Consider the following 11,787-nt stretch of genomic DNA (forward strand, 5'->3'; position numbering starts at 1 on the left):
CACAGCTGGTGTTCTAGGGGATGGTATGCTTCAGCTGAAGGGAAGTGTGAGGGGTAGAACTAGTCTCAAGGCCTTGGCAGTTGGACCAGGGCATGTGCGTGTCTCAGCTCTCAGAAGGGGATGGTAGACAGAGGATCCGCACCCCAGGCGTGTGCCTAGATACTCCTGACAGGGGCAGACCTTGGGACTTTTCAGACTCACAAAGCTTAAAGCACAGAATGCCAAGTGAGGTGGGCCTCAGACACGAGAGCCTGCTGAGTGTGAAGCCAGAGGGAGCTCTACCAGAGCTGTGTGTGTCAGACAGTGGAATCAGATCTTGTCACGTTTTATGGGGATAAATAGGGCCCCACCCCTGATAATTAGTGATTTCCGGAGTCAGGGAAAGTAATTATTCAGTAAGCTAGAGAAACTGTTTATATACTTTACCATGAAAGAATCACCATATTTATTATATTAATAAAAGTGTTTAATAAGAATGGAAAACTGTTTTTATTTCTGGGGGAAAAACACTATTTTATTACAAAATTTCATGGGAAGAGCAGGATGTTCACAAGTTTCTTTATACACTATAATACAGTTCTTTGAAATATGAACATAACCAGCTCCTAAAGAAAGGGAAACAAGCCTTTCTAGGAAGCAAACAGACTTTAAGACTTTACATCTTTTCAAAGTAACAAATTAAAAAATAGGCTTCCTTTTTTTTTTTTTTAAAAAGCAATTTACATAATATACAAACTCTGTATTAGAAATAAGATACACCTTAACGATATAAGGGGAAATATGCTAGTTACTATGTGTTGCATCACATGCAAGGCAATTACCACTTCAGACCTATTGATACAGATATTGAAATCACGTGTAGTTTTACAAACTATGATCCCCACAATAAATAACCCCCTTTGAAATATTTAGGATCCTTCTTGTTTGTGGTGCTTTAAGATCTGAAAAATACATGTATTCTATATTGCTCATCTGACAAAATGCTGCCCTTGTTAAGATTTTAATTTGTATTGCAGTAACTCCTCAAGGCCTAGTTAAGTGGCCCCTTTGTGCATTGTACTGTTTACACATATAACAAAAAGACAGTCACAGGCTCAGAGAGCTTACAATCTAAAGATGTAATAAGCCAAATTGGGAGGGATGGTGGCGGGTGAGGGAACAGAAACATAAGAAACAGTGAGAGATTATGATTAGTGTAATAAGCAGCAGTCACAGCACATTAGCTGCCTAGCCATTTTCAAGTATTGTGTATGGCAGAGGTTCTCAAACTGTGGGTTGGGACACCAAAGTGGCTTGGGACCCCGTTTTAATGGGATCGCCAGGACTGATGTTAGACTTGCTGGGGCCCAGGGCTGAAGCAAAAGCCCAAGTCCAATCACCCGGGCCGAAGCCCAAGGGCTTCAGCCCTGGGTGGCGGGGCTCAGGCTTTGGCTTCAGTCCTGGGTGATGGAGATCAGGTTACAGGCCCCCCGCCCAGGTGGTGGGGCTCGGGCTTCGGTCCCCGCTCCTGGGGTCATGTAGTAATTTTTGTTGTCATAAGGGGGTTGCAGTGCAATGAAGTTTGAGAACTCCTTGTGTCACAGAGAAGCAGGGTTCAAATACATGGACAAGTCCATCTAAATGGCTTTGATCTTATTCTATGCTTTATAAGAGAAAACTCTTTTAAGCGGGAAATGTACTTCTATTATTTTCCTCATTAGTTCTTTTGTTAAAAGGTCACAAATTGACAGCCCTGCAGATGGAAATCCTCAACTGAATCCACAAAACTGGAACAGCCTGGGAAAGATTAAGGCAAGATTTCTTCACACTATCCCACCTCACCCCCAACCTAGTAGGGCCATCATGCCTGATAACTCCCATGTACCCTTTGTGACATACATAGGATTGAGCCTAATTCCTTTCTCAAACACTGAACAACTTCCAGCTGGTAACACCCTTCACTCAGTACTGACTGGTGCCCTATATTGAGTTCCACAGCCCACTATAAAACTCTCAAACAGTGAATTTCCCTCAACTTTTCTGGTATATGGGTCCACAGATGCAAAGATGCACAATATTTTTGTTCTTTCATTTTAGGATTGTGCAATGCATTTAGAAAAACCTGCTAACTGAAACAGTTTCATACAGTGTAAGGACTACATGAGCTTTTGTTGACTCTGTATTTCTGTCCTTCTCATCAGTGCATTGCTGAAGGCATGTCCATGGCGATTTCTCCAGTGCTTAGTGCCTTAATGGCTTTGGTATTCCAGATTCACATGTGCTGTCACCAGAAAAGGCAGCAATAGCATGGTCCTGAGTCCACAGAAGACAATCTGGATAAACAGAGAATCCATTCATGTAATGATCAGTTCTGTACAATCTAAGTATGTTAAGCAGAGCCTAGAATATGGTTAATATCCCTACTTAATTCACATAGGGTGAATTTTTCTCTTGTCTAATAGACTAGTAAACAGCCTATATGACATTTAAGTTTCACTTAAACCCTATTTTGAGGGCTTGGTTCTGGCTCAGATCTAAATCCACAAGAAACCTAATTTTCCAATTTACATTTGGCTTTAGTACAAGCTAAATCAGGCCTGCGTACAGCTGATTTTATAGTATCTTGCTATTTGGAGCTGAAGTCTCACATAAATTCATGCTACTTTGGCATCATCAGAATCAAAGCATAGCCTTATTTGACCTTGAATCTGAACTCCAAGCTCTAATTTGAATCCAGGCTCCTGGACTGGCCCACCTTTGTTAATAATGCAAGTGCTATGCAAGTGGAGATCAAGCAATTCTATTGCTTGTCTTGGTGTGTTTTGCCTTTATCGTCAGGATCAATTGTTTGCCATTGGTGAAACTAGATGGACCAACACTCTGATTTAGTACATTGGAAAAATCTAATGCTATTTTCAGGATAAGGCCTTCTTGAAATGCAGAAGAAAAACATCTACTGGATTCCAGCTAATGAATGATATAATTGGGGGAAAAAACGGGTGGGTTTTCGTTATCTGTCTGGAGGACAGAAGCAGACTGTTGTGGCGCATTATACTTAATACAATCAAAGGCTGGAAAGCTATATCAACCTATTATGCAATTCCTAGCTTCTTTTGCAGTTTACAAGAGTTATTTAAAGGCAGTGAAGCATAATGACCTCTAAGAAATATGAATCTTCATGCAATGATGTTAGATTGTATAGGCCAAAATCTGCTCTGCCTGAACAGCCCCACTGAATTTCGAAGTGGCATACTACTACATAGAGCAGAATGGAGTCTACTGTGTGCCAAAGGCACTTATCCACTTTACCTCATCGTCTTCTAAAGGCAATTGGAAGTTCTCGGCTGGGGATTAGTATTCCTGAATGCAGAGTTTCTACTGGTTTACTATCAGTTGCTATAATCTGATATTTGCGAACAAGCTGTAAAGACAAAAACATGAGTTACAGGATGCCGAGCATGACTTTGGCTCACTAGCCTAATTTTTTAATCATATAATCAGACCAGTTCCTTGCTGTTTAAAGAATGTGGCAATGTAATATTTACCCAGCAAAGAGCTAAATGAAGTTGTAGTTCAGCTAAGCGACGCCCAACGCACATCCTCCTCCCAATGCCAAACGGAATATGAGCAAAAGGATTTATTATATTCTTCTGAAGCCAGCGCTCCGGTTTAAAGGTAGTCCAGTCACTAAAGTACTCTTCATTGGATCCCAAGGCATGACTGTTTAACATCAACACTGTCTGGAAACAAAAGCAGAAGGAGAAGTTCAGTTAAGAACTTTTGGAATAACTGAGTGAGTCATTTTGTATTAATGGAAAAAGCTGATTTAAAAAAAAAGTGAAGCAAAAGTTATTTTCTCAAAAAAGTACTTTTCTGGGTGTATGAAACAATCTTCAAAGAGCAGACAGACACTGCCACCCAACAGATATGAAATAACAGAAAATATGAAGAATGTCTTGGAATCAACCCTAAAATTCTTTGGAAATATGAGTTAACTTTAGTTCCAGTGTAAGCAGGTGCTACTCCGTTGAAGCCAGTGGAGTTGCAACAGGACAGATGTTAAGAGCGGAGATTAGATAGAGAATTATTGTACTTCTTTCACGCTAGCTTTGTAGCCTATTGAGATGTACCAAATCTAAGATGAAAAATAAGGAATAGCAGAAGGGGGGGGGAGGGGCAGACTGAGAAGAGTGAAAAATGAATGTCTGAGATTATTCCCTTTATAATTTGAGGCATTCATTTCATTAATCTAATTTTATCCTACATTTCAGTGGTTTTCAATTTCTGGGAAATCTTAATATTTTATCGTCAACATTCAGTTCCTTCATCTTTTTAGGTATTAGCTCATGACTATGCTGTCTGAATGCTTCATAAAAGCTTATCACCACCTTAAGCAATGGGAACTAGTCTGTAACCAGCAAATAACTGAGTCATTTTCAGACTGGAGTGGTTACCCTGTATTGATAAGTCTATTGTAAAATACTTATTTTAATCTACCTACAGTAACAAATTCTACTCACCCCTTCAGGTAGCACATAGTCCCCAAGCATTGTTTCTTTGTCAAGAGTGCGAGTGGTAAATGGCACAGATGGTGTTATCCTATAGTAAAATACATAAATTGAATTAATCTACCATGATTTTGTCTCCTCATAGATATGGCCAATATTTTACTCTGAACACCTAGGTGGTCATTTTGAAGTAGTTATACCCACTAGAATACCTTTCCCCATATAAGATGACCATTGTGATCAAACAGAGCCCATTTTGCTTTATGTAGAAGTTATCTAAAGATTTTTACCTCATAGATTCTTTCAGACATGCTTTTAGGTAAGGCATTTTCTTCAGGTCCTCAGCATCTGGACTCTCATTAGCAGACACTGCACTCTGTATTTCCTGGAAAAGCTTCTGCTGAACGTGGGGATTGCGTGAAATGTTATACAGAGCCCACAGTAAACTATTGGCAGTCTGAAACATGACCAGAAAAGAAAGCACTGATGACTAAGACACCAGAACATCAAGCAACGTGACTATCCATATTATGTGCATAGTATGGGCAGCCTTCTGCCTTACACTGGAAAACTCTTCAGTCTTGCCTAAGCCTAAGATAATGTGATCTTTCTGCCCATTGTTCTCTAAAGAACTGGGGAAAGGATAGTGAACAAGAACTGGGGAAAGGAGAATGTTAAAATATCACCATGTAGTTCTTTTAGGTAAAATTGCACGTGCATCCTTGCAACTCAGTTTAAGTGACTATGCAGATATTAGACTATATTAGATATTAGACTATGTTAGATATCTGATATCCTGCCCTTACTGGCAGAAAGGTTTGATAGAGCTGCAAAATTAGGTAACTGCCATGATGATAACTTCAGTGACTGTGAGGATGCGCATATTAAAAATGAGACTAACAACAAACATTCACAGCTCCATGTGTGTAATCTCGATGTGCACTGAACGTAGAGAACAGCCCACAGTCTGGTATGTGATAGCTATCAGCAATGCCAGAATTACAACAAAACAAACAACTTGCTGAAAACAAACCAGTTTTACCGTTTCAACTCCTGCAATCTGGAACTCTGTGATAGCAGCATACAGTTCCTTCTTGGAGAGTTGACTCCCAAAGTAAATATCGCACAGGAAATCTTCACTGGGATTGGCAGAATATTTCTCCAGTCTGCTGTCAATTGAACACTTGGCTGGGGATAGACGGGGAGGAAGTGATCAGAAAGTTACTAAAAAATCATCAAAACTCAAAGGAAAAACATATTTACACCAGTGATCATGAGAGAGGAGACAATGTTTATTGAGCCACCACCACCAAACTAATGTTGCCCTTTCATGTGAGTATCCCTTCCTGCACTGAAACAACCACATCAGGGATGGCCAGAAGAAACTACTGAATGTTAGACGGCATTCTACCTTGTAGAACTATGAAAGAAATCAATGACCTTTGATGTAAGCTACACATTCAAGTATGGATACATCGGTTGTAGCTAATTTAAGGATAAAGTTCATTGGCTTGGATATTCAAAGGGGACAATGGGATTTGGAAGTCAAGGAGAGTTGGGCATTTTAGCATAAAAATATCCTAGGTGTTTGGGGGGATTTTTTTGGAATCTTTGCAATGTGTTTATCCTATGAAGGTAAATACCAGATCCCAAATTGATAAAGTATTTTTTCTTTGAACATAGTGTGCCAGATTTTGCCATCCTTATTCACAATGAGTACTACTTTGCTCCATGAGTAGCCTCATTGGGACCAGTTATAAGAAAGACACAAGTCAGGCTGTCAGAAGTTGCCCCTTATGAATGAAGCAAGCTTTTATGGTTTGTTTTTTAAAAACACACAGATTAAAAAGCAATGAAATGCACCAAACTGGGCATGGTGAAGTGGTGTATATTTTCCTCTATCATACAACAGATATGAACCTTAAATATGAATCACTGTATAATTGTGGGAATAAATATTCCGGTCAGCGTTACAATAATCTGAGCTACACAACCTTGCTTAATTTTTAACTTGAACATTCACAGGCTGTCTGAAAGAGAAAATCCCATCTTAATATCTGAAGATACAGTATCTTTTGTTAATTTCAAAGGCCAGTAGAACCAAAATCAACAGGAACAGCTGTTCAAAAGAACCATACAGTGCTCTGTCACTTTGGACGTCTGCACTTATAAGGTTATTGAATTTCAGCTTCATCATAATTCTTTAACTTTTAACATGCATCGGTCTGTAGCATGCAAAGTCCCTGTCTCTCAAGAACAGCCTTAAGAACATGGTGCATCCTGCTACCTACCTCTCTCAAATGTGCTGAGTTTTGTGCAATATCCAGCTTTCAGTCTATTTACCTTTCTTTAGAGACTAACGTGAAACCACCCATTAAGCTGTTTCCAGACTGCTGGGCCTTTCCCAAACTGATGGGTTTTCCCTATGCATCATTTGTTTACAGACAAAGCAAAGTGTTAGTCATAACTAAGTCAGAGCCAAGTAAACTTGGTGGGAGCAGTGTAAACAGTGCTCTCACATTCTGAGTTAGTGGTTTGGAGTAAGAAGCAAAAGTGTCTTATGTTGCACTTTGTGAGAAGGTCAGCAATCAGCAGCTTTGCAATGCAGTAACAATTATAAGTGAGTGAATTCCTAGTAGGAATTCCCAGTAGTTCATAAACATGTGGGATTTGTATTTAAAAATTACCTGTTTTAAAGATATTGTCCCATGCGTTGGTATGAGCTTGCCAGACTTTTGTGTTCAGACTTTTATGAAGTTCAACTGGGGTCACCATCATCATCCCGAAAGTGCCCATCATCTGTAATGAAGAAGAAAAAACACACCTTTGTTCACTCTGAGTTATCACCAAACAATTATGCTTTGTGAAAAAAAGTGGATTAACAAAAAGAAATAGAATTCTCACTGTAACTCAGAATTGTGGTTCTGATGGGGTGTCTATCTTGGACAGAAAGGATTCATGTTTGAACTAGGACCACAGCAAGTGTGCTGTAAAAAGTGAGTACGCATGCATCTGTTATGCACAAAATCCCCTATATCTGCACATGCAAATGAGTAATTTTAACAATCTCACATAGGCATGACATCCTAATGAAGGTAATGATGTTGCATCATGTGTGCCTGTTCTTTAGACAAAAGATTTAATCAGTAGCCCAAACATGTTTCTAGGGCTGGTTTATTATTTTATACCCTTTTTTGGTACAGTTTAGTCAGAAGGCAAATCTGGCAGTTAGATGTCCAGTTACCTGCTTTGGACATGTAAATATGTGTCTTTGCAAGTGCAAAGTTGTAAATGTATAGGCAATGTTTGAAAAATTGTGCCTTGAATTTATGTCTGTTTTATGATGTGCCCTGGAAATTAGGGAGTGAAGCAACAAAATAAAACTCACTAATTCAGTGCACTGATTTAAAAAAAAAAACAGTGCTCTGTCTCAGGAACTGTGTTTGTACGTAGAGCAGATGATGAGCAATGTGCTTAAGGACTAAGGTCCAGCTCCTCAAAGCTATTTAGACACCTAATTCCCATTGATTTCAACAGGAGTTAGGTGCCTCATTGCCCCTAAGGGTCTGGGCCTAAGCCTTCTCCATACCGTTTTTACAGCCTTGATGAAGTTCAGGCCTTCGTCTCCCACATCCCGCTGCAGGAGTCCAAACCTCTTCCCATACAACACCAAGCAGATACCTGTGATTTAATATATATGTGTAGTTACACAAGAGCATCTAGACTAGTATCCACCACTTACTCAATTAACCTTCTGAAAAATATTCCTAGTTCTAGGATACATTCTTATGTACAAGCAAAAGCCTAGATACTTCAGGGTAGTTCAAGATTCCCTCTGTACTGACTGGCGCAAACTCAGTGGGGCTCCAATATCGCAGCAGGGAAATCTAGTCATGACACCCATGGGAAGTGGAGCTCTTTCCAGGGAAGGCTTGCCACTGACCCCTTCATTTAAGTGGCATCTCTTACTGTGCACCTCACAGTCACCTTATTTGCCAAATGAGCTAATGGGATTCCCTAATGCACATTTAAGGGGATTTTGAATGTCCTATTAAAGATGCATATGTCTTGTTTATTTATTTATTTATTTATTGCATCAGAACTATCAAAATCTAATTTTTTTGACATTGTTAGCAAACATCATAAAATCAGAAGTTAGAGATGGAGGAAACCTTTTAGCCATATCTAATCCAACCCTGTGGGACTAGCACAGGATTGTTGCCTATAGTATAGTTGCTAACATTTAGTCCAAATTAAAATGTCATAACAGGTGTTAATATGAATGTAATTTTCAATTATAAAGAAGAAAACTTACTTTCAAAGGACCATTTGTTGAATTCTGAATATATGTCTTCAATTTCACCATTGTGGTTACAAAGATCATCTATTCTGTTCATGAAATCCACCAGGACCTAAATGATGGGAGAAGAAGTTTTGAAGCCAAGTTTGGTTTCTTGATCCTAAGCAGAGGGTTTGAACTGCTTATCTAGTACTCTTCAAGTTCAACAGAGAGAATCTCAAAGCATTGGATAAATATTTTTAAAAGATTATTCTATCCAGAGGAGTTACAATTGTAAATTCTGGTGGATTTGTATCAGAATAAACTAAAGCACAGAATAGTTACAGCAACATATTTAAGGGAAGACTACTGCAAAGCACCACAGTAATTCTCTATGCTTCTTATGGTATCTAGATCTTGACCAGGGCCTTAGCCATCAGCTTCTCAGTTTGTACTGCTTTGGGATCAGACTCTCATGTAGTCTTTGTGTACAGTTTTATCCTGAGTGATATTAAAAAGCGTACTACCTAATGTTGTTGTAAGAGTTAGTTGCATACAAAATGATTAAAGGAAGAGAAAAAGACAGTTCACACATTCTTTCAGCATGAAGTACCTCATTGACTGTGGTATCCAGTTTCACGATTTCTGTGGGCTTCATTAACTTCTTTTGAAAGGCACTTCTTACTCTCTGCCAGTCCTTTCCTTCTCTAGATTAAATAACGGCAAGAAAAGAGCAAAGTTAAAAACGAAGCAAAGCAACTACAATGTCCAAGCTTAATCAAACTATTGCAAATTGGGAGCATATTTACTAACAGCATTAAGGTATCAATACATCTTCATCACATTAAAAAGTAGCGGAAAAAAGAATAAGAAACAGATAAAATGTGTAATAAGTACAGTTATGTCTGGTTAATGATCATGTCATCACTTCAGAGGAATTAGCTTCCAGTGGGTAAGGATGCAAAGATAAGCTAAAGCACAGCTGGTCTTCATGGCAACTAAATATTACACGTTTAATGATAGTGGGAGGTGTATAGCATCACTGCACTGTAAATTGGAAATCGCCTTTTGCCGGGATAGGCACGTGCCTTGAGCAAGGCAGAGCCGTTGCAAGCAAGATTGATTTCCTAAAATGGGGCTTTGGCATCGTTGCTGGCACCTCGCTCTATTTGCACAGCATGCCCGGCAGCGTTATCAGCTGTGAGGCTGCTGCTGCGCCCGTTCTCCTCTTTGCATCCTTGATTTCACCGAGTCCCGCACTGTATCTGTCTTCAACTTTGCAGTGAGGCAGGGAGGTTAAGGGCTCAAGTTATTTCTCACATCCCGCTGAGGGATTTCCCTGGGCTGTGGCTCAGGTGCTCGTCCCTGCCCACCCCGAGATGCTCAGATCCCCAGCTCCACTTACAGGATCAGGAGCCCGTAGCCCTCGTCTCTGTAGTCCCGGTAGACTTTCCAGGGCTTGATCTCCAGCCTCTGGGGGTAAGCGCTCTCTTTCCGGTACAGCGCTTCCAACAAGCAGGGGGCTCCGATGTGAACTGAGTCAAAGGCGCCCAGCTTCATGCGGAAAATCTTCCCATATTTTCGGTGGTAATCAGCCTAGGGCAAGGAGAGTCCCAGGTGAGCGCAGGGAACAGCCCAGCTGCGATGCCCTCCCCTCCCCTGCCCTCCATGCTTGGCCCCAGGCGAAGTGCATCTGGAGCAAGGCAGACCCCAGGCGCGCGGCTGAGCCACCCGGGAACCCCCTCGGCGCCTCCCTCCGCAGCCTCCCGCCTCCAGCCCCAGCTGATGGGTATTTTTACCAGCGTCTCGTGCTGCTTCTTGAGCCCCCCTTTCCAGAGGACGTCCGGCAGGCTGCCCAGCAGGGGCCAGTTGGTGGGGCCGGGCAGGGCGGAGAGGGGGTGCCCCCTGCAGTGGGGAGCCGGCTCGCTCGGCGCCACCTCCTCCGCCTTAGGGTGGAAGGCGCAGGCGGAGGATGTGGGCAGCCGGGGCTGCTGCTGCTGCTGCTGCTGCTGCTGCGTGCTGGCATCGCGCAGCGTCAGGAAGGACCTGAGCAGCGGGGCTCTCTTCAAGGGGGAGCTCATCACCACGGGGGTGGGCGCAAAGCGGCTGGTCGGGGGGACCTGGCCGGGAGAGGCAGGTGGCCTTGCGGGGCTGCAGGTGTCAGAGGGGCTCTGGCTCTGGGTGGCAGGGGGGCCCTGGCTCTCAGGTGTCAGAGGGGCTCTGGATCTCAGGTGGCAGGGAGCGCTGGCTCTCAGGTGTCAGAGGGGCTCTGGCTGCAGGTGGCAGGGGGCTCTGGCTCTGGGTGGCAGAGGGGCTCTGGCTGCAGGTGGCAGGGGGCGCTAGCTCTGGGTGTGGGAGGGAAGCTGGCTGCAGGTGGCAGAGGGGCTCTGGCTCTGGGTGTCAGAGGGGCGCTGGCTGCTGGTGGCAGAGGGGCTCTGGCTCTCAGGTGGCAGGGGGGCCCTGGCTCTGGGTGTCAGAGGGGCCCTGGCTGCTGGTGGCAGAGGGGCTCTGGCTCTCAGGTGGCAGAGGGGCTCTGGCTCTGGGTGTCAGAGGGGCTCTGGCTCTCAGGTGGCAGGGGGGCCCTGGCTGCAGGTGGCAGGGAGCGCTGGCTCTGGGTGTCGGAGGGGAGCTGGCTGCAGGTGGCAAAGGGGCCCTGGCTCTCAGGTGGCAGATAGGCTCTGGCTGCAAGCAGAGATGATGCTGCCCTCTCTCCCGCTCTGTGGTTTCCCATAGCCGGGCGGAGATGTGTGTATATATAGCACTTGGGGATGTCTGTTGGACTTTAACCTGGGACCAATAGGAGAGCTGGGTGGGGCGGGTCGGGACTCCGGTGGCGTGGCCCCGGGACCCCGCGGCGGGGCAGGCGGTTCATTAAGGGGGTCAGCTGACTGCGGGTGAGGGAGTGTGTTGCCTGACAGTGCCTCTCTCCCCCTGCGCTGGTGCTGAGCGCGGAGCAGCATCTGCTGAAGGCGCTGCCCTGACTCCGCTCGGTGCTGGGGGGCAGAGGGGACATATCGGAGA

The 11,787-nt window shown here is 43.4% G+C and overlaps 1 protein-coding gene across 1 annotated transcript; it reads right to left on the bottom strand.

Annotated features, from left to right (window-relative positions):
* Positions 1–480: 480 nt before the first annotated feature.
* Positions 481–11,477, bottom strand: LOC120379784 (1,25-dihydroxyvitamin D(3) 24-hydroxylase, mitochondrial). Its single transcript, XM_039497292.1, has 12 exons — positions 10,566–11,477; positions 10,172–10,362; positions 9,380–9,473; positions 8,803–8,899; positions 8,077–8,168; positions 7,175–7,286; positions 5,530–5,675; positions 4,778–4,944; positions 4,500–4,578; positions 3,525–3,719; positions 3,289–3,400; positions 481–2,312 (listed from the first exon to the last, which is right to left on the bottom strand). The coding sequence occupies exons 1-11, from the start codon at positions 10,845–10,847 to the stop codon at positions 3,290–3,292; spliced, it is 1,566 nt and encodes a 521-aa protein (XP_039353226.1). The 5' UTR covers positions 10,848–11,477; the 3' UTR covers positions 481–2,312; position 3,289.
* Positions 11,478–11,787: the final 310 nt, after the last annotated feature.

This window comes from Mauremys reevesii, linkage group 13, assembly GCF_016161935.1.
Source record: "Mauremys reevesii isolate NIE-2019 linkage group 13, ASM1616193v1, whole genome shotgun sequence".
NCBI classification, from domain to species: Eukaryota; Metazoa; Chordata; order Testudines; family Geoemydidae; genus Mauremys; species Mauremys reevesii.

Excerpts from the sequence above, each read along its gene's own strand:
- LOC120379784 (XM_039497292.1), bottom strand. The coding sequence starts at position 10,847 with ATGAGCTCCCCCTTGAAGAGAGCCCCGCTGCTCAGGTCCTTCCTGACG. Across the intron at positions 5,676-7,174 it reads GGACAATATCTTTAAAACAG|CCAAGTGTTCAATTGACAGC; the intron begins GTAATTTTTAAA and ends GTCTATCCCCAG. Across the intron at positions 3,720-4,499 it reads ACTATGTGCTACCTGAAGGG|ACAGTGTTGATGTTAAACAG; the intron begins GTGAGTAGAATT and ends TTTTGTTTCCAG.